Source organism: Mobula birostris, chromosome 7 (genome assembly GCF_030028105.1).
Source record: "Mobula birostris isolate sMobBir1 chromosome 7, sMobBir1.hap1, whole genome shotgun sequence".
In the NCBI taxonomy this organism is placed as follows: Eukaryota; Metazoa; Chordata; class Chondrichthyes; order Myliobatiformes; family Myliobatidae; genus Mobula; species Mobula birostris.
This window is the reverse complement of record NC_092376.1, coordinates 7,566,729-7,593,127: the sequence shown is the minus strand read 5'-3', so window position 1 is coordinate 7,593,127 and position 26,399 is coordinate 7,566,729. Positions and strand designations below refer to the sequence as shown.

At 46.9% G+C, this 26,399-nt stretch overlaps 1 protein-coding gene across 5 annotated transcripts in view; it reads left to right on the top strand.

The window, feature by feature from the left end:
* gdpd5b (glycerophosphodiester phosphodiesterase domain containing 5b) overlaps positions 1–26,399 on the top strand; it is a 369,021-nt gene that overhangs the window by 195,246 nt on the left and 147,376 nt on the right. For 4 of the 5 annotated variants that reach the window (XM_072262580.1, XM_072262584.1, XM_072262581.1 and 1 more), the window contains one exon: positions 3,631–3,801. In XM_072262580.1, coding sequence (XP_072118681.1) covers positions 3,685–3,801 — 117 coding nt within the window. In that variant the 5' untranslated portion in view covers positions 3,631–3,684. Of the gene's footprint in view, positions 1–179; positions 201–3,630; positions 3,802–26,399 lie in introns of those variants that run through there. The other variant, XM_072262582.1, reaches the window with a different exon arrangement.

The window sequence follows — 26,399 nt, the reverse complement described above, 5'->3', positions numbered from 1 at the left end:
TGACTAAACAAAGGACTATTTTAGGGAGTGCCTTAAGTAAGACTGCAGTAATTGTATAAAACTTTGGTAAGGCCCCACTTGGCGTTTTGTGTGCAGTTGTGGTCACCCCATTACAGGAAGGATTTGGAGACTTTGGAGAGGTCACAGAAGAGGTTCACCAGGACGCTGCCTGGATTGGAGGGTACAAACTACAAGGAGAGGTTGGACATACTTGGGTTGTTTTCTCTGGAGTGTTAGAGGTTGAGAGGAGATCTGACAGAACTTTATAAAATCTATGAAGGTGGAGATATGTGGACAGCCTGAATCCTTTTTTCCCAGAGAAGAAATGTCCAATACCAAGGGGCATGAATTTAAGATGAAAAAGGAAAGTTTATAAGAGATGTGCGGAGCGAGTTATTTAGCAGAGAGGTTGGAGGGTGCCTGGAATGGTCTTCCGGGGATGGTGGTGGAAGTAGATAAGATTAGTGGAATTTAAGAAGCTGGTAGATAGACACATGATTGTGCAGGAAATGGAGGAATATGGATCATGTGTAAGCAGAGAAGATTGAGATTAATTTGTCATTGTGGTTGGCACAGTCATCGAGGGCCAAAGGGCCTCTTCCATGATTTAAATGGAGGGAAACCCCATTCATCACCTTTTACCTCAGCATCAATAGACAATAGGTGCAGGAGTAGGCCATTCAGCCCTTTGAGCCAGCACCGCCACTCACTGTGATCACGGCTGATCATCCACAATCAGTACCCTTTTCCTGCCTTCTCCCCATATCCCTTGACTCTGCTATCTTTAAGAGCTCTATCTAACTCTTTCTTGAAAGAATCCAGAGAATTGGCCTCCACTGCCTTCTGAGGCAGAGCATTCCACAGAACCACAACCCTCTGTGTGAAAAAGTTTTCCTCAACTCCGTTCTAAATGGTTTACCCCTTATTCTTAAACTGTGGCCTCTGGTTCTAGACTTCCCCAACATCGGGAAGATGTTTCCTGCCTCTAGCATGTTCAGTCCCTTAATAATCTTATATGTTTCAATCAGATCCACTCTCATCCTTCTAAATTCCAGTGTATACAAGCCCAGTCGCTCCGACCTTTCAACATATGACAGTCCCGCCATCCCTGGAATTAACCTCGTGAACCTACACTGCACTCCCCCAATAGCTAGAATGTCCTTCCACAAATTTGGAGACCAAGCCTGTACACAATACTCCAGGTGTGGTCTCACCAGGGCCTTGTACAGCTGCAGAAGGACCTCTTGGCTCCCATACTCAATTCCCCTTGTTATGAAGGCCAGCATGCCATTAGCTTTCTTCACTGCCCGCTGTACTTGCATGCTTGCTTTCAGTGACTGATGAACAAGGACACCTAGATCTCATTGTACTTCCCCTTTTCCTAACTTGACTCAATTTAAATAGTAATCTGCCTTCCTGTTCTTACCACCAAAGTGGATAACCTCACACTTATCCACATTAAACTGCATCTGCCGTCACTGACCCTGACTCCGATTTAGACACTAACTTCGACTCCCAGATGGCCAGAAACTCCAACTCCCATAGTTAAATTACATAAGTAGTGCAAAAATAGAGAAAAAAAGTAGTAAGCTGGTGTTCATGGGTTCAATGTCCAATCAAAAATCAGATGGCAGAGGAGAAGAAGCTGTTCCTGAATCACTGAGTGTGTGTCTTTAGGCTTGTTTACCTCCTTCCTCATGGTAGGAATGAGAACAAGGCATGGCCTGGGTGATGGGGATCCTTAATGATGGACGCTGCCTTTCTGAGGCACTGCTCCTTGAAGATGTCCTGGATACAATGGAGGCTAGTGCCCATAATGGAGCTTATGCTTATACTTTATACTTTATTGTCGCCAAACAATTGATACTAGAACGTACAATCATCATAGCAATATCTGATTCTGTGCTTCCTGCTCCCTGGATTACAAATTGATAGTAAATATTAAAAATTTAAATTATAAATCATAAATAGAAAATAGAAAAATGGAAAGTAAGGTAGTGCAAAAAAACCGAGAGGCAGGTCTGGGTATTTGGAGGGTACGGCCCAGATCTGGGTCAGGATCCGTTCAGCAGTCTTATCACAGTTGGAAAGACGCTGTTCCCAAATCTGGCCGTAAGAGTCTTCAAGCTCCTGAGCCTTCTCCCGGAGGGAAGAGGGACGAAAAGTGTGTTGGCTGGGTGGGTCATGTCCCTGATTATCCTGGCAGCACTGCTCCGACAGCGTGCAGTGTAAAGTGAGTCCACGGACGGAAGATTGGTTTGTGTGATGTGCTGCACCGTGTTCACGATCTTCTGCAGCTTCTTCCAGTCTTAACTTTACATCTGTCTGCAGCTTACTTAGATTTTGTGCAGTAGCCCCCACCCCCATATCAGATTTTGATGCAACCAGTTAGTATGTCATCCATTCTACGTCTGTAGAAACTCTTGAGTGTTTTTGGAGACATATCAAATCTTCTCACACTCCTACTGAAATGTAGCCACTGTCGTGCCTTCTGTGTAGCTGCATCAATATGCTGGGTCCTGTTTAGATCCTCAGAGATATTGACGGCCAGGAATAAGAAATTACTCACTCTTTCCACTTCCGATCCCACAATGAGGACTGGTGTGTGTTCCCTCAACTTACTCTTTCTGAAGTCCACAATCAGTTCTTTGGTCTTTGCTGAACACCTATGCTCTGTCCGCCAGAGGAAGCAGGATCTCCCAGTGGCCACACATTTTAATTCCACACCCCATTCCCATTCTGACATGTCTATCCACGGCCTCCTCTACTGTAAAGATGAAGCCACACTCAGGTTGGAGGAACAACACCTTATATTCCGTCTGGGTAGCCTCCAACCTGATGGCATGAACATTGACTTCTCTAACTTCCGCTAATGCCCCACCTCCCCCTCGTACTCCATCCGTTATTTATATACACGCATTCTTTCTCTCTCTCTCTCTCTCTCCTTTTTCTCCCTCTGTCCCTCTGACTATACCCCTTGCCTATCTTCTGGGTTTTCCCCCTCTCCCCCTTTTCCTTCTCCCTGGGCCTCCTGTTCCATGATCCTCTCATATCCCTTTTGCCAATCACCTGTTCAGCTCTTGGCTCTATCCCTCCCCCTCCTGTCTTCTCCTATCATTTTGGATCTCCCCCTCCCCCTCCAACTTTCAAATCTCTCACCAGCTCTTCCTTCAGTTAGTCCTGACAAAGGGTCTCGGCCTGAAACGTCGACTGTACCTCTTCCTAGAGATGCTGCCTGGCCTGCTGCGTTCACCAGCAACTTTGATGTGTGTTGCTTGAATTTCCAGCATCTGCAGAATTCCTCGTGTTTGCAGTTCTTTGGTCTTACTGAAGTTGAGCTCAAGAATTAGATGCAAGAATTAGACCCAAATTTGAGACAGTTTCTGGTCGACACTATCCACGAGTACTTTTTATTAAAATGGCAGAGTTTAAAATCAACAGCCACTGGATTGGGATTTGAACTCGCCAGTGGATCAGTGGTCTGAACTGCTGGTCAAGTAACATAACCACTGCTCCACCTCTTGATTCTATTCTGTGATGGGTCAATGTGAATCTGGAGGGTTTATAAAGATTTTTTTTGTTGTTCCCATCAGATTTAACTGTGATGTGTTTGCTTTCTCTTTGTGTCAGGAGTCAAGTGACCTGATGGGTTGTTGAAGTTTTCTCCAGCGGCATTGAAGGAGCATGGTAAAACACCAACCACTTCAGTACTACGAGCCCCAGCTATGCTTATCCTTCCTCACGGGGATCTATGGGTGCAGGTGGAAGCGATACCAGCGATCACATGACAGTACCACCAAGGTCAGTGTTGGCCACCATGTCCAATAATGTTGGTCTTTCAAAATTGTTGATGTGTGCAGAGGTTGTGACTGGAAACCAAGATCCAAGTTGAACCTTGCTGCTGAAATGGTAAAATGGTTTATTATTATCACATATACTAAGGTAAAAAAGTATCAAATTGCTTTATTATTTTCACACCTACTGAAGTAAAAATTCCTAAACCTGTTTACCGTCATGTACGGTAAAATTGCTAAATTGATTTATTATTGTTTCAGTGACTGAGGTAAAAATGAGTAAACTGGATTTTATTGTCATATGTACTGAGGTAAACATTGTTAAATTGATTTATTGTTAGAGTTTCTGAGGTGAAATTGGTAAATTGGTTTGTTATTGTTACAGCTACTGAGGTAAAAATTGCTAAACAGGTTTATTATTGTCACAGTTAGTGAGGTAAAAGTTAGTAAATTGGTTTATTATTGCTGCATGTGATTTGTGGTTGTCCATCATGTCTGATGATGACAGGAAAGCTGGGAGAGTTTTTAAAGTGGGAAGGCTGCTACACTGGGGGCAGTTCCACTCTCTCGACCTCAGAATTCCAGGTCCAGTAAACAAGCGTCACAGACCGGGGTCTTCCTTGGTTGCAGTGGATGATCATGACACCTTCTGTGCCTTTACGTGCCCTTCGCTCTCCACAAAGAATTGCAGTACCTCTTTCCTATCCATTGGATCTCACTGGGGAAATGAATTGTCACACGTTTCTGAGGAAAAAAAAAATCGGTAAATTGGCTTATTGTCACATGTACCAAGGTAGAGTGAAAACCTTGTCTTGCATACTATCATATAAATCAAATCATTACATTCACAACAGTGCACTGAGGTGGTATAAGGGTAAACGTAAACAGAATGTAGAGTAAAGTGTTACAGTTACAGAGAAAGTGCAGTGCAGGCAGATAATAAGGTGCAAGGTCATAGCCAAGTAGACTGAGGTCAGGAGTCCATCTTATCATAGTAGGAAACCGTTCAATAGTCTGATAACAGTGGGATAAAAGCTGTCCTTGGGCCTGGTGGTATGTGCTTTCCGGCTTTCTGGAGGAGAGAAAATGTCTGGCGTGGGATCTTTGATTAGGTTGGCTGTTTTATAGTCGTAGTCATACTTTATTGATCCCGGGGGAAATTGGTTTTTGTTACAGTTACACCATAAATAATTAAGTAGTAATAAAACCATAAATAATTAAATAGTAATATGTAAATTATGCCAGGAAGTAAGTCCAGGACCAGCCTACTGGCTCAGGGTGTCTGACCCTCCAAGGGAGGAGTTGTAAAGTTTGATGGCCACAGGCAGGAATGACTTCCTATGACGCTCTGTGTTGCATCTCGGTGGAACGAGTCTCTGGCTGAATGTACTCCTGTGCCTAACCAGTACGTTATGTAGTGGATGGGAGACATTGTCCAAGATGGCATGCAACTTGGACAGCATCCTCTTTTCAGACACCACCGTCAGAGAGTCCAGTTCCATCCCCACAACATCACTGGCCTTACGAATGAGTTTGTTGATTCTGTTGGTGTCTGCTACCCTCAGCCTGCTGCCCCAGCACACAACAGCAAACATGATAGCTGAGGTAGTGAGAAGTACACTCAGAGCCCACAGAGGGGGAGGCTGCTTTCCAATATGCTGAGTTGTATCCACGACTCTCCACAGTTTCCTGTTGCCGTTCCAAGCTGTGATGCATCTGGATAGGCTGCATCCGTAAAAATTGATGAGTGTCATTTGAGACGTGCAGAATTCTTAGCCTTCTAAGGAGGTAGAAGCCCTGGGGTGCTTCCTTGTCTGTGATGAACATTATGTCTCCGCAATCTTATCTTGTCCGCAGCTCGATGCCTTGCCATAAATATATGTCACTAGCACAGTGCTGTTTGTGGGATCCTGCTGCGTATTGGTTCTGGTGACAGCAATTTAATATTGGTGTTTGCAAGATGCACTGGGATGCTTCATTGCCCCACTGTCGAGTAATATTTTCAGTATTAGCTGAAAGTTAATGTCATTGAAGTGACTTATTTAGAACTGTACAGCACAGTACAGTCTCTTTAACTGACTCCAAGATCTAATTAGCCTTCCCCTCCCACATAGCCTTCTATTTTACTTTCATCCATGTGCTTATCTAAGTGTCTCTTAATTGTCCCTAATGTATCTGCCTCTACTACCATCCTTGGCAGCGAGTTCAAATGCATCGACCACTCTGTGAAGAAATGGCCTTTGACGTCCCCCCACTATATATTCCTCCAATCACTTCAAAATCCTGGTAAACAAAATTTCCCTTCCCCTCTCCTCTTCTTCTTTTCCTCACTCTGACCTCTTACCTCTTCTCACTTGCCCATCTCTTCCTCCTGGGTCTCCCCCTCCTTCCCTTTCTCCTATGGTCCACTCTCCTCTCTTATCAGATTCCTTCATCTCCAGCCCTTTACCCTTCCTATCCAACTGGCTTCACCTTTCACCTTCTAGATATCCTCCTTCTCCCCCACCCACCACCACCCTTTTACTCTGGCATCTTTCCCCTTCCTTTCCAGTCCTGATGAAGGGTCTCAGCACGAAATGTCAACTGTTTATTCATTTCCATAGTTGCTGCCTGTCTGCTGAGTTCCTCCAGCATTTTGTGTGTGTTGCCCTCTTGTAAGCCATTTCCACCCTGGAAAAAGGCACTGGCTATCCGCTCTGCCTATGCCTCTTATTATCTTATACACCTCTGTCAAATTAGCTCTCATTTTCTTCACGCCCATGAGAAAAGCCCTGCCTCGCTCAACCTATCCTCATAAGACTCACTCTCCAATCTAGGCAGCACCCTGGTAAATCTCCTCAGCACCCCCCTCTAAAGCTTCCATATCTTTCCCATAATGAGGTGACTAGAACTGAACACAATACTCCAAGTGAGGGCTGAACCAGAGTTGTAAAGAGCTGCAAGATTGCCTTGTGGTTCTTGAACTCAATCCCCCGACTAATGAAGGCCCATACGCATTCTTAACCACCCTGTCAATTTTTACTTGGTTCCAAGATTCATCTATTCCTCCATACTGCCAAGAATCGTGCCATTAACCCTGTATTCTGCCTTTAGGTTCGACCTTCCAAAGTGGACACTTCACACTTTTCCATATTGAACTGCATCTGCCACTTCTCAGCCCAGCTCTGCATCCTGTCAATGTCCCTACAGCAACTTCCTTTGCTATCCACAGCACCACCGACATTTGTGGCATCTGCAAACTCACTAATCAACCCTTCTACTTCCTCACCCATTATTTGTAGATATCACAAAGAGCAGGGATCCCTGTGGTCAATGACCAGTGTCATCCTTAAGCTGTGATGATGGCTGGTTTGTAAGTGCAGGCTCCTCCACCCGAATTATTGCTACTTCTATCAACGTTGCCCAGGCGGTGGCTTCACACCACCTTGCCCCTTGCTGTGTCTGGTTGGACCTCTTAAAGATTAGTTTTATGTGGCACATGCATCTCAGATATTGAAAACATACAGTGAACTGTGTGGTTTGCATCAGCACCCAACACAGTTCACGGATCGACACGATCCATTACCTGTTTTCCCTCTCCCTTTTCCACCTCTCTCATTCTCTACCCCTCCTTCTCACTTCCACCTCTGCATCTCTCACCCTCCACCCATTTCACCTCCTCCTCTCTCCTCCCTCGCGTTCTCTCCAACCTCCCCTCTCTCTTCCACCTCCCCCTCCCTATCCCACTTCGCCCTCTCCCACCTACTGCTCTCCCTCCCCTCCCCCTCTCTTCCACATTCCCCCTTCTCCTCCTCCACTTCTCTCCCTCTCTCTGCCTGTTCCTCTCTGCTCTCTTCCTTCCGTTCCCATCCCATCCTGTCGCCCTCTCCCCCCAGCTCCTGTTACCCTCTTAGGCCTCCCCCACTCTTCGCTGTCTCCTTATCTCTGCCTTTCCCTCCCTCTCCCTCCCTGTCTGTGCCTCCCTGCCTCCCCTCTTCAACTTGCTTCCACGTTCTGGTTCTTTGCTGTGCTGTTCCCTTCCTCCCTGCCGGCTGCTCTCTGCCCCTGGATGTATCTGTTAGCCGGGTCATCCCCCCTCTGCTCCCCTCACTCTCTGCCCCCTCCCTCCTGCCTACACTGAAGCGACTGTACCTGTCCGTGGTGAGTACAGTTCATGCCTGTGTCCCACTCCTGCACACTCCTTCTGTCTCCCATATGTGCACACTACCTCCCCCCCGGCCCTCCATCTTACCTGCACCCTCTCCCCCCGATGTTCTGTGCCTTCCCTGCTCCCGAAACCACTTTTCACTCGGTGCATTTGTTAGTAATCATTTTGAGAGGACTAGAACATCAAAGCAAGGATGTAATACTGAGTCATTTAAGGCATTAGTCAGATTGCACTTGGAGTATAGTGAGCAATTTTAGGAATCTTATCTAAGAAAAGATGTGCTGACATTGGAGAGGGTACCAATGAGGTTCTCAAGAATGATCCCAGAGTGAGATGGTTAAGTATGCGGAGCATTTGATGGCTGTGGGTCTGTACTTGCTGGAGATTAAAAGAATGGGCGGGAGGGGAATATCATTGAAATATTGAATATGGAAAGGTCTAGATGGAGTGGATGTGGAGAGGATGTTTCCTGTGGTAGGGGAATCTAGGACCAGAGGGCTCAGACTCAGAATAAAGGGACATCCCTTTAGAACAGAGATGAGGAGGAATTTCTTTAACTAGAAGGGTGGTAAATCTGTGGAATTCTTTGCCGTAGACAGCTGTGGAGGCCAAGTCCTTGGGTATGTTTAAAATGGAGGTTGATAGGTTCCTGAGTCCTCAGGGCGTCAAAGTTACAGGGAGAAGGCAGGACAATGGGTTTGAGAGGGGTAATAAATTGGACATGGTGGAATGGACCAAGTTAATGCTCCAATTACTGATAGTCTTTTGGAGCTTACAGATGCAGGCAGAAACGATCGTCAGTGTAGAGCGTCTGTGCTTTTTATTTTCCCAGTTGGTTCCAAATGGGATCCTGGAAATGAGTGGGACAGTTTGAGGGATCCCAGGAGTATAACAGTTATGACATAGTCTGCAGTCAGAGTCTGGTGCTTGGTGCGTGCCTACAGCTTGTTTTTCTCTTGTACCAGTCTTTTACCTCTTCCACCTATCACCTGCCAGCTTCTTAATTCATTTCCCCTCCCTCACCCACCCTCCTTTCCCTCACCTATTACCTGCCAGCTTCTTAATTTATTTCCCCTCCCCCACCCACCCTCCTTTCCCTCACAAATCACCTGCCAGCTTCTTAATTCACCCCCTCCCCCACCCACCCTCCTTTCCTTCACCTATCACCTGCCAGCTTCTTAATTCATTCCCCCTCCCCCCACCCTCCTTTCCCTCACCTATCACCTGCCAGCTTCTTAATTCACTCCCCCTCCCCCACCCACCCTCCTTTCCCTCACCTATCACCTGCCAGCTTCTTAATTCATTCCCCCTCCCCCCACCCTCCTTTCCCTCACCTGTCACCTGCCAGCTTCTTAATTCATTCCCCCTCCCCCACCCGCCCTCCTTTCCCTCACCTATCACCTGCCAGCTTCTTAATTCACCCCCTCCCCCACCCACCCTCCTTTCCCTCACCTATCACCCGCCAGCTTCTTAATTCACCCCCTCCCCCACCCACCCTCCTTTCCCTCACCTATCACCCGCCAGCTTCTTAATTCACCCCCTCCCCCACCCACCCTCCTTTCCCTCACCTATCACCTGCCAGCTTGTACTCGTTCTCCTCTCCCTATCACCTTATTCTGGCTTCTGCCCCCCTCCTTTCAAAGAGTATTTATGATCAAAGTGTGTATACAGTCCAGGAGCCTGGGATTTGTCCTCCCACAGGCAGCCACAAAACAAAGGACTGCCACGGAACTCGTTCAAAGAAAACATCAAACACCCAACACGCGGGAAAAAAGAACAAATTGGGCTAACGGCTAAAAACGAGCGAATAACACACAGAATATCAAACATCAAGCTGCCGGTCCTGGACACTGCCTAGGGCCGGAAGAAGATGTCTCCAGCAAACAACGCTACTGTGGGCAACATTCTCCAGATGGTCCACAAAACTGTTTCTTTCACTTCCTGTACATCTTTTTCTTTTAAATGTGGTTCTGGTACTGTTGGAGCCTGTGATCTACCATTTATGGTGTGCTTGCGGGCCGATTGAGCGATCTGACGGTTTACTGCCTCTGAGAAGGTTCCGGGAGGCGAGCGGCCTTGAGGCCGGGAAACTTCGAGATGGCGCGTAAGTCCATCATCGACTCCATTTCTTGCCGATCTCGCTGATTAAAACGTCAGGATTGAAATCATCGAGGCGAGTAAGTGCTCGGCGCCGTCTACCAGCCTCTCACGTACTGCTCCTGGAGAAGGTCCCTGCATTGGATTGACCTCTCTCTCCTTCAATGCTGTCGGAGGATGGTGTCTGTGTGTGATGGTCTCTCTCTCTCCCTCAGTGCTGTCGGGTTTACTCGATGGGGTTTGTGGATTGGACTCTGTATTTCACGTTATGATGTGTTTTCAGGTTTACGGTCACTCCTTTCTCTGTATGTATGACTTTGAATCGAAGTAGCCTGTAGATATTGAGCACTGAGGTGAACTGAATATCGACTCTTCATTTTTGTGTCTTATATTCTGTGTTTTTACTCGTCCTTTCATGTTACTGCTTATGCCATTTGTTTTTCTTTGTGTGCGTGTGTGTGTGTGTGTGTGTGTGTGTGTGGCGGGGGGGCGGGGGGGGAAGGGTTTCATGTCTTTTTCTTTGAATGAGTTCCATGGTTTTCTTTGTTTCGTGGCTGTCTGTGAGAAGACGAATCTCAGGGTTGCATACTGCATGCATACTTTGGTAATAAATGTACTTTGAATCCCTTGAATTCTTGAATGTCCAGATTAGCTCAGTTCAGTTTAGTCTAGGGCAGTGTCGGTTGTTGACTGCAGGCCACAGAACCGTCCACCCCGATCAAATCATGCAAGTTAGCAAAAGAGGAGTAACCAGAATCCAGAAACGCATGTAACATGAACCACAGAGTCTTCCAAAAACGAGTCCACAGCCTCAAGCCGTGCCAATCAAACCAGGCCAAGGCACAAGAGTCCTGCAGCTTCTTCCGGCAGCAGCAAGGGAGAGGGAGACCGGTCAAACGCAGGCAGACAGCACTGAACACCCGCTTGCCTTCCGCTCATCTTTGCCGATTTCATCATTTTAATCGGCGAGAAGTAATGAAGCCGATCGTGAATCGTGATCCTCCTTTAGGGCACGCGGTCCACTCTCAACCTTGCCAAGATCCCCCGGAGACAGTCCTGATGAAGGATCAAGGCCTGAAGCATCGGCTGTTTATTCCTCTTTATAGATGCTGCTTGACCTGCTGAGATGCTCCAGCATTTTGTGTCTGTTCTCTCTTGTAGCTCAGGTAACAAATTCCACCATAGTCTGACACAGCACAGACACAGGCCCTTCAGCCCATCTGGCCCATGGTGACCGTGTTGCCCAGCGAATTCGTCCTATCCGTTCGCATTTGGCCCATAGCCCTCTAGAGCTTTCCCGTCCAAGAAGTATTCACAACACAACAGGCCAACTGTTGCCGTTGGCTCCCCTCCCAGTCTGAGAAAGTGTTGGTTTTTCAACACACGCTCTGACGGCGGATTGTCAGTTTTACACTCCCTGCAAGCTCCGGGGAGATTCGCAACTCACAGGGCCGGGTGCCAACGGAGCTGAAAGCCCAAGGAGACGAGCACTCAAGCTGAGGCCTGGAAACAAAGCTGGGTGGGAAGGGAGAACATATACCCAGTGAACCTCCTGTACCTAATAACGTGGCCACTGTGTACGTCCGTGACCTTCTGCGGCTGTAGCCCGTCCACTTCTGGGTCCGACATGTTGTGCGTTCAGAGATGCCCATCTGCACACCACTGTTGTAATGCGTGGTTACTTGAGATACTGTCAATTTGAACCAGTCTGACCTTTCTCCTCTGACCTCCCTCATTCACAAGGCATTTTCACCCTCAGAACTGCAGCTCACTTGATCTCACCATTCTCTGTAAACTCTAGAGCAGGGGTTCCCAACCTTTTCCATGCCATGGACTCCTACCATTAACCAAGGGATCTGTGGACTCCAGGTAGGGATTCCTTGCTCTGGAGGCTGATGTGTGTGGTGATCCCAGGAGATCAGCTGTTCGTGAGATACTCAAAAGTTCAAAGTTCAAAGTAAATTTATTATCAAAGTACAAAGTGCCACTGGGAACAACTCTGAGTTCACAGTAAATACAAAGAAACACAATAGAATCAATGAAAGACAGACAAACAACCAGTGTGCAAACGATTTAGAATTTATTTAAGATCTTACATCCATCCTACAAGGCGAGGGAGTAGAAATCTTTGTGTTATAACTCCGTTGCAATGTACAGACATGTGAATGTAAAAGTCTCATGGCTTGTAGGAAGGAGCTGTCCCGTAGCCTGTTGGGCCTGGCTTTAATGCTGTGGCACCATTTGCCAGACGGAAGCAGCTGGAACAGTTTATGGTTGGGGTGACTGGTGTCCCTGATGATCTTCCAGGCCTTCTTTATGCACCTGCTGCTGTAAACGTCCTCAGTGGAGGGAAGTTCACAACCGCAGATGTGCTGGGCTGTCCGTACCACTCTCTGCAGTGCCCAGCCATCAAGGTTGGTGCAGTTCCTGTACAAGCAGTGATAGAGCCAGTCAGGGTGCTCTCAATAGTTCCCCTGTAGAAGGTCTTGAGGATTTGGGGGCTCATGCCAAACTTCTTCAGTTGCCAGAGGTGGAAAAGACACTGTTGTTTTTTTTTGCGCACAAAGCCAGTGTGTACAGTCGAGGTGAGATCATCGGTGATGTGTATACTGAGGAACTTGAAACTGCTCACCCTCTCAGCTGCACTCCCATTGATGGTGATCAGAGTGAGCCTGTCTCCGTTCCTCCTGTAATCCACGATCGGCTCTTTTGATTTTTGGATATTGAGGGGAAGGTTGTTATCTTGGCACCACTGTGCCAGGGCATTAACCTCTCCTCTGTAGGCTGTCTCATCACCGCTAGAAATAGGGCCGATCAATGTCGTGTCATCTGTGAATTTGATCAGCAGATTGGAGCTGTGTGTGGTAGGACAGTCGTGGGTGTAAAGGGAGTTGAGGAGGGGACTCAGGACACAACCCTGGGGGGACACCTGTGTTGAGGGTCAGGGGTTAGAGGTGAGGGAGGCCATCCTTACCACCCTTCGACAATCCGATAGGAAGTCCAGGATCCAGCTGCACAAGGTGGGGGTGCAGGCCGAGGTCTCTGAGCTTCCTGTCAAGTCAAAAGACAACAAATCATGCAAATACAAAAAAAAACAAGATAATAATAATAATAAGTAAATATTAAGAACAAGAGTTGTAGAGTGCTTGAAAGTGAGTCCATATGTTGTGGAATCAGTTTAGAGTTGAGGTGATCGAAGTTATCCACGCTGGTTCAAGAGCCTGATGGTTGAGCTCTTCCTGAACCTGGTGGTGTGGGACCTGAGGCTCCTGTACCTCCTTCCTGATGGCAGCAGTGAGAAGGGGGTATGGTCTGGATAGAGTTTGATGGACATGGCCTGGGGTCCCTTGATGACGGATGCTGTTTTTATGCGACAACTCTCCTTATGGATATGCTCAGTGGAGGAATAGCATCAACAATCATCCCTTGGCCAAAGTCACTTTGATCACACTTCTGCCCCATTCTGATCTTTGGTCTGACCAACAACTGAACCTTTTGACCATGTGTGCATGCTTTTATTCATTGAGTTACTACCACATGACTTCCTCTTTCATTAACAAGGCATTTTCACCTACAGAAACACACACAGAATGCTGGAGGAACTCAGCAGGCTGGGCAGCATCTATGGAAAAAAGTACAGTTGTCGTTTTGGGCTGTGACCCTTTGGCAGGACTGGAGAAAAGAAAGATGAGGAGTAGAGTTAAAAGGTTGGGGGGGAGGGGAGAGAGAAACGCAAGGTGATGGGTGAAACCGGGAGGGAGAGACACGAAGTAAAGAGCTGGGAGGTTGATTGGTGAAAGAGATCCAGGGCTGGAGAAAGGGGAGTCTGATAGGAGAGGACAGAAGGCCATGAAAGAAGGAAAAGGGGGCAGGAGCACCAGAGGGAGGCGATGGGCAGGCAGGGAGATAAGCTGAGAGAGGGAGAAGGGGATGGGGAATGGTGAAGGAGAGGGGGTGCCATTACCAGAAGTTTGGGAACATCGATTTCTCGAACTTCCAGTAATGTCCCCCACTCACCCCACCATTCTTTACCTCTGCTGCTGTCCTGGTGGAGTTTGCACATTTTCCCCATGACAGTGTGAATTTCCTCCGGGATCTTCCACATCCCGAAAGACATGCAGTTTGGCAGGTTAACTGGATACTGTAAATTGTCCCTCGTGTGTGGGTGAGGGATAGACTGTGGGGAGTTGGTGTGATAAGGTTTTCACGGTATCTCAGTTCTTGTTACAGTAGTAGACTAATTTACCAGCGATCTAGGTGATGAGACTAGGAGGTTGTTTCTGTTCTGAATGACAATATGACAAACAACTCTGAACTTTGCATGACCATAAGATATAGGAGCAGAATTAGGCCATTCAGTCCATCAAGTCTGCTCCACCATTCTATCATGGCTGATTTACTATCCCTCTCAACCCCATTATCCTGCCTTCTCCCCATAATCTTGGATGCCCTGACTGATCAAGAACCTATCAATCTCTGTAAATATACTCATTGACTCAGCCTCCACAGCCACCTATGGCAATGAATTCCACAGATTCCTCCCCCTCTGGCTAAAGAAATCCCTCCTCATCTCTGTTCAAAAGAATGGTCCTATTCTGAGGCTGTGCCCTCTGGTCCTAGACTCTCTCATTACTACAAACATCCGCTCAATGTCCACTCTATCTGGGCCTTTCAATTTTCGATAGGTTTCAATTAGACACCTCCTCATTCTTCTGAACTCCAGTGAGTTCGGACCCAGAGCCATCAAATGCTCCTCATACATTAACTCTTTTATTCTCTGGAAACATCCTCTCCATATCCATTCTATCTAATATTTGATAGGTTTCAATAAGAGCCCCCTCCTCTTTCTTCAAAAACGTAGTGAGTACAGGCCCAGAGCCATCAAAAGCGCCTATTGCATTAACCCTTTCATTGCCGGCACTTTGTAGTTTATTCTCACTACGCTGGGATGTTTCCGGTGAATCTGCCCTCCACTACCTCTGTCTAAAGCGTGCGCCTGACGTCGACTGCTCACTTAGGTTCTCTCGTTACATGAGTGTCCTGTCCCCGGTTTGATTTTACCTTTTAGTCTGGAGTCTCGGAGCCTTGTGCGCGTAACCCTGACCAAGTTTGTCTTCACTGGGCCAGCTGCAATTGATTAGAGCTGCGCTGTCGACCCTTGTTGGATCCCCTTTGCGTCGATGGCTGCTTCTTGCAGTGTCTGGTTTCAGTAGCTTACTTAAAAATAATGCAGCGTTGAACTTCTCTTGTGTCGGGGTGAAGGAGAGGAAATAACCAATGAAACATACTCGTGCTGCCAAGTTCTTGTCCTGGCGCTCTGAGGAATGTCTTACCAAAGCTGGGCCAGTTGTTACAAAAGAGGCACTGGACCCCCTTTACTAAGATCCCTTAATACTGGTATGCATGGCCTTTAGTATTATTAAGGATCCCACCCATCTATCCAGCATCCTCTTTGACTTTCTACCATCAGGCAGGAGATGCCAATGCATAAAAACACAAATGGTCAGGATGGGAAACGGTTTCTTCCCTCAGTCCATTAGGCTTCTGAACTCCCTGCTGCATCACCTTCGAAGTGTCGCTGGTTAATCTGTTCTGCACTGTACAATATTTAAGTTATGCACTTTATTTTGTTATCTATGCATTCTTCATCTGTAGACTTTATCCTTACCTTCATAAGTTATTGTGTTGTGTGTGTTATGTGTACTGCTGAGCTTTACAGCCTGGTTCAGTTTCATACATTACATTTATTAATATCGTTAAATGACAATAAACTTGATGCAGAGGCACTCAGTAGGTCAGGCAGCGTCTCCGGAGGAAAATGTACAGTTGGCATTTCTGGTTGGGTCCTACTGGTCAAGATGGCGCTGAACTGTAGTCTTTTACTTTCTTTTTATTCTTTCTATTCTTTTACTTTCTTCTTCTTACTTTTTAATTTATGTTATTTTTTTGTATTTTTTTTCTCATGGTAACACGTCGAAGCTGCGCCCTCTCTAACATGCTGGTAGACAGAGCTTTATTTGTGTTTTCTTTAGCGCTGGAAATGGTTACATCCCGACACGCGGGACAGAAGCAAGGTTGCATTGTGTATTCCACGGACCAGCAAATTCCAGCCGGCTTAGCGAACAGAGCGGCAGACACCGCTGCTGAAATCCGGAGGAAAACACACAGAGGGGGATCACAAAGCGGAGGAAAGAGGACCGGGTCGAGACAACAGAGACTTTTGGAGAAGAGGAGTTCGGTGGGTAATACCGTTCCGGCTGACCGGAAGTGCAACGAGAGCGGAAAGCGGTGTGAAGGAGTGTGGTGCTTACTGATCTGGTTAACAGCGGATGGTGCAATCCGGGGCATATTACGATCGAGGAACGTGTCTGCAGACTGGATACTGAACTTTTTACTGTTGGACTTTGGCCACATTCCACCGAGATACAACACTGGGTGGCACGGGAGGCTGTTCCTGCCTGTGGCCATCGAACGTGCAGCTCCTCCCGTGGAGGGTCAGACACCCTGAGCCAATAGACTGGTCCTGGACTTATTTTCCATCTGGCATAGTTTGCATTTTGTTGTTTGATTGTTGGGGGTTTTTTGTATTGCTATATTTACGCTCTATTCTTGGAAGGAAATTTCTGATTTCAAACCTCCACTATCTTGCAGCTCTACCCACTCATGGGGAAGGCTTCGGGAGTAAACCTCGAGGATAAGTCTGGAGCTGGAGTCCCTAAGGCTGTCCTATGTTGAGTTCAATGTTGACTGGTAGCTTCTGCAAAGCCACTGGTGCTAAACGGTATTGGTCTTTGCCGTTTCTTTAGATTCATCAGCTTTGTGGAAAAGAGGAGCCTGCTGCATGGGCAACAGCTTGCTCTCCATATCATACTGCCTACATACCAGATAGACAGCTGGAATATGACATCTGAGGTTGACCTTGGCCAGTGGAGGGATTCTCTCTAGAAATGGTTTTAGGGGCAGAGAGGGGAGTTAGAGTTCAGGTTAGGGCTAAGGGACAGGAATGTGGAGGAGTTAAAGATCAGGTGTTCCGTGTGCAAAGTCCAGCAATGTGGACGGGCGACAACGAACACCTGGAGTCCAGGCCTCTGAGCAGATTTGAGGGTGTCAGAATATCCCAGGTTGGTGGGTGTCAGGATCAGATGGTCGTACAAGCAGGAGGCGCGAGAAGCCTTGTGTCAGCCAGCAAGTCTCCATCATTTGCTAATCCAGGAGTTAACACTAAAGACCAAAGCCCGAAGGTCAGTCGGAAGTTTGGAAGTCAAAGCCCAGTGGCTGAAGCCCGGCGACTGGAAATCGGAGGCCCTGAGGCCTGTACTGGAGTTGGAGGTCTATCTGGGTGGGTGGGATAGAAACATAGAAAACCTACAGCACAATACAGGCCCTTCAGCCCACAAAGTTGTGCTGAACATGTCCCTACCTTAGAACTACCTAGGCTTTACCCATAGCCCTCTACTTTTCTAAGCTCTGTGTAGCCATCCAGGAGTCTCTTAAAAGACTCTATCATATTCGCCTCCACCACCGCCGCCGGCAGCCCATTCCATGCACTCACCACTCTCTGCGCAAAAAACCTACCCCTGACATCTCCTCTGTACCTACTTCCAAGCACCTTAAAACGGTGCCCCCTTGTGCTAGCCATTTCTGCCCTGGGGAAAAGCTTCTGACTAACCACATGATCAATGCCTCTCATTATCTTCTATACCTCTATCAAGTCAGCTCTCATCCTCCGTCGCTCCAAGGAGAAAAGGCCAAGTTCACTCAACCTATTCTCATAAGGCATGCTCCCCAATCCAGGCAACATCCTTGTAAATCTCCTCTGCACCCTCTCTATGGTTTCCATGTTCTTCCTGTAGTGAGGTGACCAGAATTGAGCACAGTACTCCAAGTGGGGTCTGATCAGGGTCCTATATAGTTGCATCATTACCTCTTGGCCCTTAAAGCTCAATCCCACGATTGATGAAGTCCAATACACCGTATGCCTTCTTAACCACAGAGTCAACCTGCGTAGCTGCTTTGAGTGTCCTATGGACTCGGACCCCAAGATCCCTCTGATCCTCCACACTGCCAAGAGTCCTACCATTCTACCATCATATTTGACCTCCCAAAATGAACCACCTCACACTTATCTGGATTGAACTCCATCTGCCACTTCTTAGCCCAGTTTTGCATCCTATCAATGTCCCGTTGTAACCTCTGACAGCCCTCCACACTATCCACAACACCCCCAACCTTTGCATCATCAGAAAATTTATGAACTCATCCCTCCACTTCCTCATCCAAGTAATTTATAAAAATCACAAAGAGTAGGGGTCCCAGAACAGATCCCTGAGGCACACCACTGGTCACTGGCCTCCATGCAGAATATGACCCATCTACAACCACTTTTTGCTTTCTGTGGGCAAGCCAGTTCTGGATCCACAAAGCTATGTCCCTTTGGATCCCATGCCTCCTTACTTTCTCAATAAGCCTTGCATGGGATACCTTATCAAATGCCTTGGTGAAATCCATATACACTACATCTACTGCTCTACCTTCATCAATGTGTTCCGTCACATCCTCAAAAAATTCAATCAGGCTCGTAAGGCACAACCTGCCTTTGACAAAGCCATGCTGACTATTCCTAATCATATTATGCCTCTCCAAATGTTCATTAATCCTGCCTCTCAGGATCTTCTCCATCAACTTACCAACCACTGAAGTAAGACTCACTGGTCTATAATTTCCTGGGCTATCCCTACTCCCTTTCTTGAATAATGGAACAACATCCGGAACCTCTCCCGTCCCTATTGATGATGCAAGGATCATTGCCAGAGGCTCAGCAATCTCCTCCCCTGCTTCCCACAGTAGCCTGGGGTACATCCCGTCCGGTCCCAGTACTTATCCAACTTGATGCTTTCCAAAAGCTCCAGCACATCCTCTTCCTTAATACCTACATGCTCAAGCTTTTCAGTCCACTGCAAGTCATCACTACAATCGTCAAGATCCTTTTCTGTAGTGAATACTGAAGTAAATTATTCATTAAGCACCTCCACTATTTCCTTCGGTTCCATGCACACTTTTCCACTGTCACACTTCTCTCATGTCTTATCCTCTTGCTCTTCACATACTTGTAGAATGCCTTGGGGTTTTCCTTAATCCTATCCGCCAAGGCCTTCTCATGGCCCCTTCAGGCTCTCCTAATTTCATTCTTAAGCTCCTTCCTGCTGGCCTTATAATCTTTTGGATTCCTATTGTTACTTAGTTTTTTGAACCTTTTGTAAGCTCTAATTTTTTTCTTGACTAGATTTACAACAGCCTTTGTGCACCATGGATCTTGTACCCTACCATCCGTTCCATGTCTCATTGGAACGTACCTGCTCAGAAACCCACGCAAATATCCCCTGAACATTTGCCACACTTCTTCCGTATGTTTCCCTGAGAACATCTGTTTCCAATTTATGCTTCCAAGTTCCTGCCTGATAGCCTCATATTTCCCCTCACTCCAGTTAAACGTTTCCCTAACTTGTCTGCTCCTATCCCTCTCCAATGCTATGGTAAAGAAGATAGAATTGTGATCACTTGGGATGGTGGAGGAAGGCTTGGAGACTGGAAATTGGAGGCCCTGAGGCCTGTGCTGGAGTTGGAGGTCTATCTGTGTGTCTGGGTGGGTGTGATGAAGCAAAGAGACATGGTTTGATGGGGTTTTTTTTGTTGCTTGTTGTGCTCTGTGATGTTCTGCTGAGCATTATGGGTGTGCTGTGTTGGCACCAGAATGTGCGATAACACTTGCACAAGGTGTATGTTGGTTGCTAATGCAAAGCAATGCATTTCACTGTATGTTCCCACGTACATGTGATAAATAAATCTGAATCTGAACATTCATTTGGAGAAAGAGGGGAGGAGAGGTCACCAGTATAAAGAGATGAGGAGAGAGGATGGAACAGGTGAAGGGTGTGAGGGGTTGTTAGCAGGTGGAGGAATGGTGAGTGAGAATAGAGCCAGAAGTAGTGGTGGTTGTTCACTGTGTCCAACGACGACGAACCTGGACAGGAACGTTTCTAAAGTGGAAAAGCCGTTGCATTGGGGCAGTTCCTCGGGCTCGACCTCAGACATCCGGGTCCAGTGGTATGAACAAGCATCACAGACTGGGGCCTTTCTTGGTTGCAGTGGATAACTGTGACGTCTTTTGTGCTTTGTCACGCCCTTCATTCTCCACAGAGCGTTATGGTATCGCCTTCACTGTAGATCTCATCTGCCCTGTCTGCCAGAGCGGACTTCACACATGCTGGGACAGGCATGTCCCTAACTCATCAGGGTATGTGGCCTGCAGGCTACTGTCACCTGCTTTAGCCTGCCGTCGAAGCAGTGCGCCGGTGTGTGGCCTCCGTCGCGTGCAAATAGCTACTTGGAAGCTCAGGTGAGAGCTGGGGACCAAAAGTGTGTCAGCTGCGATGGATGCGACAAGCCCCTTCAGCAGAGGTGCTACCCCTCCCTCAACAGTCCATACACCCCAGAACCAGAAGTAATAGGTGGACGAAGGGCTAAAGATGATTGGATCTGATAGGACAGGCCAGTGGAGCATGGAACAGAGGGAGGGCACTAAGGAGAAGGTGGACAGATGGAGAGGGTGGAGGAGGGGAAAGAGACCAGGTAGTCTATGAAGAGACAGAGAGGGAACACACACACAATGCCGGAGGACCTCAGCCGGTTCAGCAGCATCTATGGAGGAGAATAAACAGTCATCATCTCGGGCCGAGACCCCTCCCTAATCTGCAGAATCTCTTGAGTTTAGGAGACAGAGTGAAAGCAGTTTTACTGGAAAATGGAGAATTCATTGTTGATGCCGCCATCTTGCAGGTGAAATATGAGGTGTTGTTCTGTCATTTTGTGTTTGCCCTCAAGCTGGCAGCAGAGGAGACTGAGGACAGACAAGTCTGTGTGGGAATGGGGGTGGGAATTAAAATGGCGGCTCACTGGGAGCTCCAGATGGCCACTCTGCAGTCTATTGTGGCCCTGTGAGGAAACACGCCTGTTTCCATGGCAACCTTCACACTGTCCCAAAGTGACACAGAGCCCTATTACCATTTTTAAAGTGTTTTGCCAATGAAATGGGGGAGCCAATTTCTAAATAGCAAGCCCCGACAAACCACAAAGGCGTTCATTAGGATAAAGGATCAACTTTATTCGCCATATTATATATTTTATTCGGAGACAGAGATTTACAATGACCAATTAATCTACCTGTACCTCTTTGGACTGTTGGGAGGAAACAGGAGCACCCGGGGAAAACCCACTCATTCCACAGGGAAGGCATACAGTGACTCCTTACGGAGGACACTGGGATTGAACTCCAAACTCCGACACCCCAAGCTGTAATAGCGCCACGCTAACTGCTACGCTGCCGTGGCGCCTTATAGTAAATGTATTAGGAATTTGATGTGGTACGTTGGTGCATCAAACCACTTATTTACCACATCTTTATTTAAGAAAGGCTGTGCTGACTTGGAGAGGGTTCAGAGGACGTTCACGAGAATGATAGGATTATCGTATGAGGAGCGATTAACGGCTCTGGGCCTTTAGAAGAATGAAGGGGCTCTCATTGAATCCTATCGAATGTTGAAATGTAGAACAGAGATGGGGAGAAATTTCTTGAGACAGGGAGTGGTGAACCTGTGGAATTTGATGCAAAGTCATTGGGTGTATTTAAGGCGGAGGTTGATGGGTCCTTGATTGTTCAGGGAGTGAAGGGTTTTGGGAGGAGGCTAGGGAATGAGGTTGAGAGGGAATGCATGAGCCATGATGAAATACGGAGCAGCCTCAATGGGCCAAATGAGTTAATTCTGCTCCTGTGTCTTACGGTCTTATGGATATGCAACAGCGTTCAATGCTAAAGATATTTATAGAAAAATAAAGTTAGAAGTATGGATATTTTATGAAAGTGCAGAAATTCACAAATACAGGTGTCCCCTGCTTTTCGAACGTTCGCTTTATGAAACCTCACTGTTACGAAAGACCTACATTAGTACCCTGTTTTCGCTTTCAGAAGGTGTTTTCACTGTTACGAAGAAAGGCAGCGCTTGCCCCGAGCAGCCGCTCTGCCCCGGATTCGGAACAGCAATGCTTTAACACGTTGCATTGAGCAGCCGTTAGCAAGATGAGTTCTAAGGTGTCGGAAAAGCCTGAAAGAGTAAGGGTGTTACACTTAGCGTAAAACTAGACATAATTAAGCATTTCGATCGTAGTGAACGAAGCAAGGACAAAGTGAGTTTGGCTTGTGGAAGCTGATGAAGATGATGTTGAAGAGGTTTTGGCATCCCATGACCAAGAACTGATAGATGAAGAGCTGATGCAATTGGAAGAGGAAAAGATAACAATCGAAACCGAATGCAACTGAATGCAGAAAGTGAAGCAACTGCGTGAGATTTTCGCTGCAATGATAAAGTACGACTTTAATTTTGAAAGACTACGTAGGTTTAGGTGATATTTGCAGGTTGGTTTGAGTGCTTACAAACAACTGTATGATAGAAAAATGCGCGAGGCTCAGCAGTCAAGCAAGCCTTCCACATCAGCCACAGCAGACGACAAACCTCGACCTTCGACATCGAGGCGGGCAGTCATAGGAGAAGATGAGCTGCCTGCCCTGATCGACAATGAGATGACACCCCCGTATCCCACCACCCCAACCCCCGGGCCCCGGACAGATACTGTACCGATTCGCGAAGAACTTAGCGGTAGCCAGGAGGCACACAGCACATCTTTAAGAAAAAAGCCGAAATAAACATGCTAATTAATTAGGTGCTGCCTAGCATATAATTGTCGGCCCAGATCAGAGGCGACGCAATTGCCTCTGATCTGCGCCGCCATTTACATGCTGGGCAGCACCTAATTAATTAGCATGTTTATTTTGGCTTTTTTCTTAAAGATGTGCTGTGTGCCTCCCGGCTACCCGCTGCATGCTTCACAGCAATGTATTGGGTTGGCGGCCCGGAGGGTGGGGGCCACTGCACCACCCAGCCTGCGACGACTCACTCTAACACACCACCATCAGTGTGCTTGGCACTGTTTTCCCAATTTCGGTAAGTGATACTACACTGTACATACATTATTTCTACTTTATATAGGCTGTGTATTTTTACGTGTTATTTGGTAGATTTGGCAGCTTCATAGTTTAACGGTTATTGGAGAGCGCAATTATGCTAACAGCGCTTGCGTGAGATTTTCTGCTGAGAGCGCTTGCGTGAGATTTTCGCTACGGAGATCTGTGCAGGCAATCGTTGTACAGAAGTATTTCTACTTTATATAGGTTGTGTATTTATCACATCATTCCTGCTTTTACTATATGTTACTATTATTTTAGGTTTTATGTGTTATTTGGCATGATTTGGTAGGTTATTTTAGGTTTTATGTGTTATTTGGCATGATTTGGTAGGTTATTTTTGGGTCTGCAAACACTCACAAAATTTTCCATATAAATAAATGGTAATTGCTTTTTCGCTTTACGACATTTCGGCTTACGAACCGTTGCACAGGAACGCTCTACCTTCGGATGGCGGGGGAAACCTGTACCAGCATGTACTTACAATGTAAACGGTGTTAGAACAAATGGTTTAAAGTGTTTACAGTACGGTGATGAGGGTAATCGAGAGAGGGGGGTCGGGGGCAAACGAGAATGGTTGATCAGATTAATTGCCTGGGGGAAGAAACGTTTAAGATGGCGCGAAGTTTTTGTTTTGTTAATGTCCAAGAATCAGAATGTTGGAAGAGTTCAGCAAGTCAAGCAGCATCTGTGGAGACACAAGATGTGTGTTGATGTTTCGGGCTGTGCCCCTGTATCGGCACTCAAAAGGGAAGATGAAAGATTACCGGCGTGTTGTGGTGCGAGAGTAGGTGATAGGTGGAACCTGATGAAGAAGGCGATGAAGTTCAAGTTTAATTGTCATTCAACCACACATGGTGTAAAGGGACAGGACGCTGTCAAGGGCAAGATCCCAAATAGTGTTGATGGTCCAAGTTCACAGCTCTCTAAAACTGGCTACCCAGTTTGATAGGGTGGTTAAGCAGGCATATGGCATGCTTGCCTTTGTCAGTCGAGGCATTAAGTTCAAAAATCTGGAAGTTATGTTGCAGCTTTATAAAACTCTAGTTAGGCGTCATCTGGAGTATTGCGTACAGTTCTGGTCAGCCCATTATAGGAAGGATGTGGAGGCTTTGGAAAGAATGCAGAAGGGATTCACCGGGATGCTGTCTGGATTAGAGGGCATGTGTTATGGAGTGGTAGAGGCTGAAGGGAGATCTGATTGAGGTTTCACACACAAAATGCTGGTGAATGCAGCAGGCCAGGCAGCATCTATAGGAAGACGTACAGTCGATGTTTCGGGCCGAGACCCTTCCAGCTTCTGCAGATTTTCTCATGTCTGATAAGGTTGTGAGATAGTGCAGACAGACAGTATCTTTTACCCAGAGTAGAAATGTCTAATTACCAGGTGGGCATTAAAGTGAGAGGGGGCAATTTCAAAGGAGATATGAGGAGTGAGTTGTTTACGCACAGAGAGTGGTGGTGCCTGGAATGCGTTCCCTGGTGTGGTGGTAGAGGTAGAAACATTAGGGAATTTTGAGAGATGTGTAGATGAGAGGTTAGCTGCACTGGTGTGCTGTAAAATCGATGCAGATGGAGTTCGAGTGAGCGATTCGGAGAGGTAAAATCCACTGTTTGGACAATTTAAACATCGGCCCAGCTAGACTGGAAAGGTAGGTTGTCGAGGAACGGGCCAATGCAGACATCCCACCCTGCAAATACTCATTTCAGGGAGGTAGCACCATCAATTTGCGGGAGACTCCTGGAACTTCCGGGAGAGGTGGGATGTCTGCAATAGAGTAGCTCCTTAGCAGCCGGCCAGCTAGTTTAAATAACGTTAGCTATGCTAATGAACGAACAACACCTGTTAAACTCACCTCAACATGACTTTTACAGTCTTAACCCACCATGGGCAATAGAAAAGTCACTGTTGCAAACAGTGCAGCGAGCAACACTGTCATTATTTTTGACCCCTATTAGGCAGGGGTACACTTTAGTGTAGTCTGGGGTGACGTACGTTTTATATTTTCTTTTTTTGGAACACTGCCATGCATGGCGCTCTCTCTCTCTCTCTCGCTCTCAAAAAAATTGATTTCTGTGATATTGTATATAATTTGCAGGCATCAGGGAGCCACTATTCATATGCGGGAGACTCCCGGAACTTCTGGGAGAGGTGGGATGTCTGCCAATGTCGCTCATTCCCCTGCGATGTTCGTTCCTCTCTCCACGATGCTGAGCCTATTGAGATTGCCCCAGGCTGCTGTGCTTTGTGTCCGCAAACTTTGTAGCGATTTGCCCTGCTAATATGAGGCTAATACGGAGGCTTTGGGCCTACTTGGGGGATAGGGACTCAATTTGGTTCAAAATGCTGTTGCTGGCTTCCATTGTTTGCACGATTTGTGTTTTTTTTCCTTCCTCTGCACATTGGGGGTTGGTCTTTATCTTTTTAAATTGGGTTCTTTCGGGTTTCTTGCTCTTCTGCTGCCTGAAAGCAGACAAATCTCAAAGTTGTATAATTTATACTTTCTTTGACAATAAATGCACTTTGAATCTTGAATCTTTGCATGTGAGGAAAATGGAAGGATATGGATGTTGAGTGGGCAGGAGAGATCAGTTTAGTTGGCCGTTCGATTACGATTTAATTATTGAGGGCTGAAGGGTCTGTTCGTGCACTGTACTGTGATGTATACAGCTAAATGAAACATCATTCTTCTGGGGCCAAGGTGCTAAACACAGTCACAAACAACACGTCTAGTTACAATCCCGCACATGGAGTCACAAAATAATATTAGCGCAAGCCCCGAAGTGTCACGGGCTGAAGATTGATGGTGTATGGGGTGTCGTCCTGGAGACACATTTCTGTAAGAACAAGCACGCATGGGGATGATGGGGATGATGGGCAGATGGAGGCAGGTAGGGAAAGGGGAGGAGCGAGCGGATGCGATAGGTGAATATAAGAAGGAAAAACCCAAGTGGATGGGTACATTTACAAAGAAGGCACGCCGGCAACTCGACTTCATTAGGAATTTCTGTATTGTATCTCTCCATGAGACTGTGCTAAATGATCCAGTGCCTGAGGGAGGTGCCTGTATATCGGGCTGAACTGAACAGTGTCCCAGTGGGCACTCAGCATCTTCAGGAGATGGGAAACACAACCTGCTCTCGGCACAGAGAGAGAGAAAAGAGAGAGGGACAGGGACAGAGAGAGAGAGATGGAGGGAGAGAGAGAGACGGACAGACAGGGAGAGAGAAAGAGAGAGAGAGATGGAGGGAGAGAAAGAGATGGACAGACAGGGAGAGAGAAAGA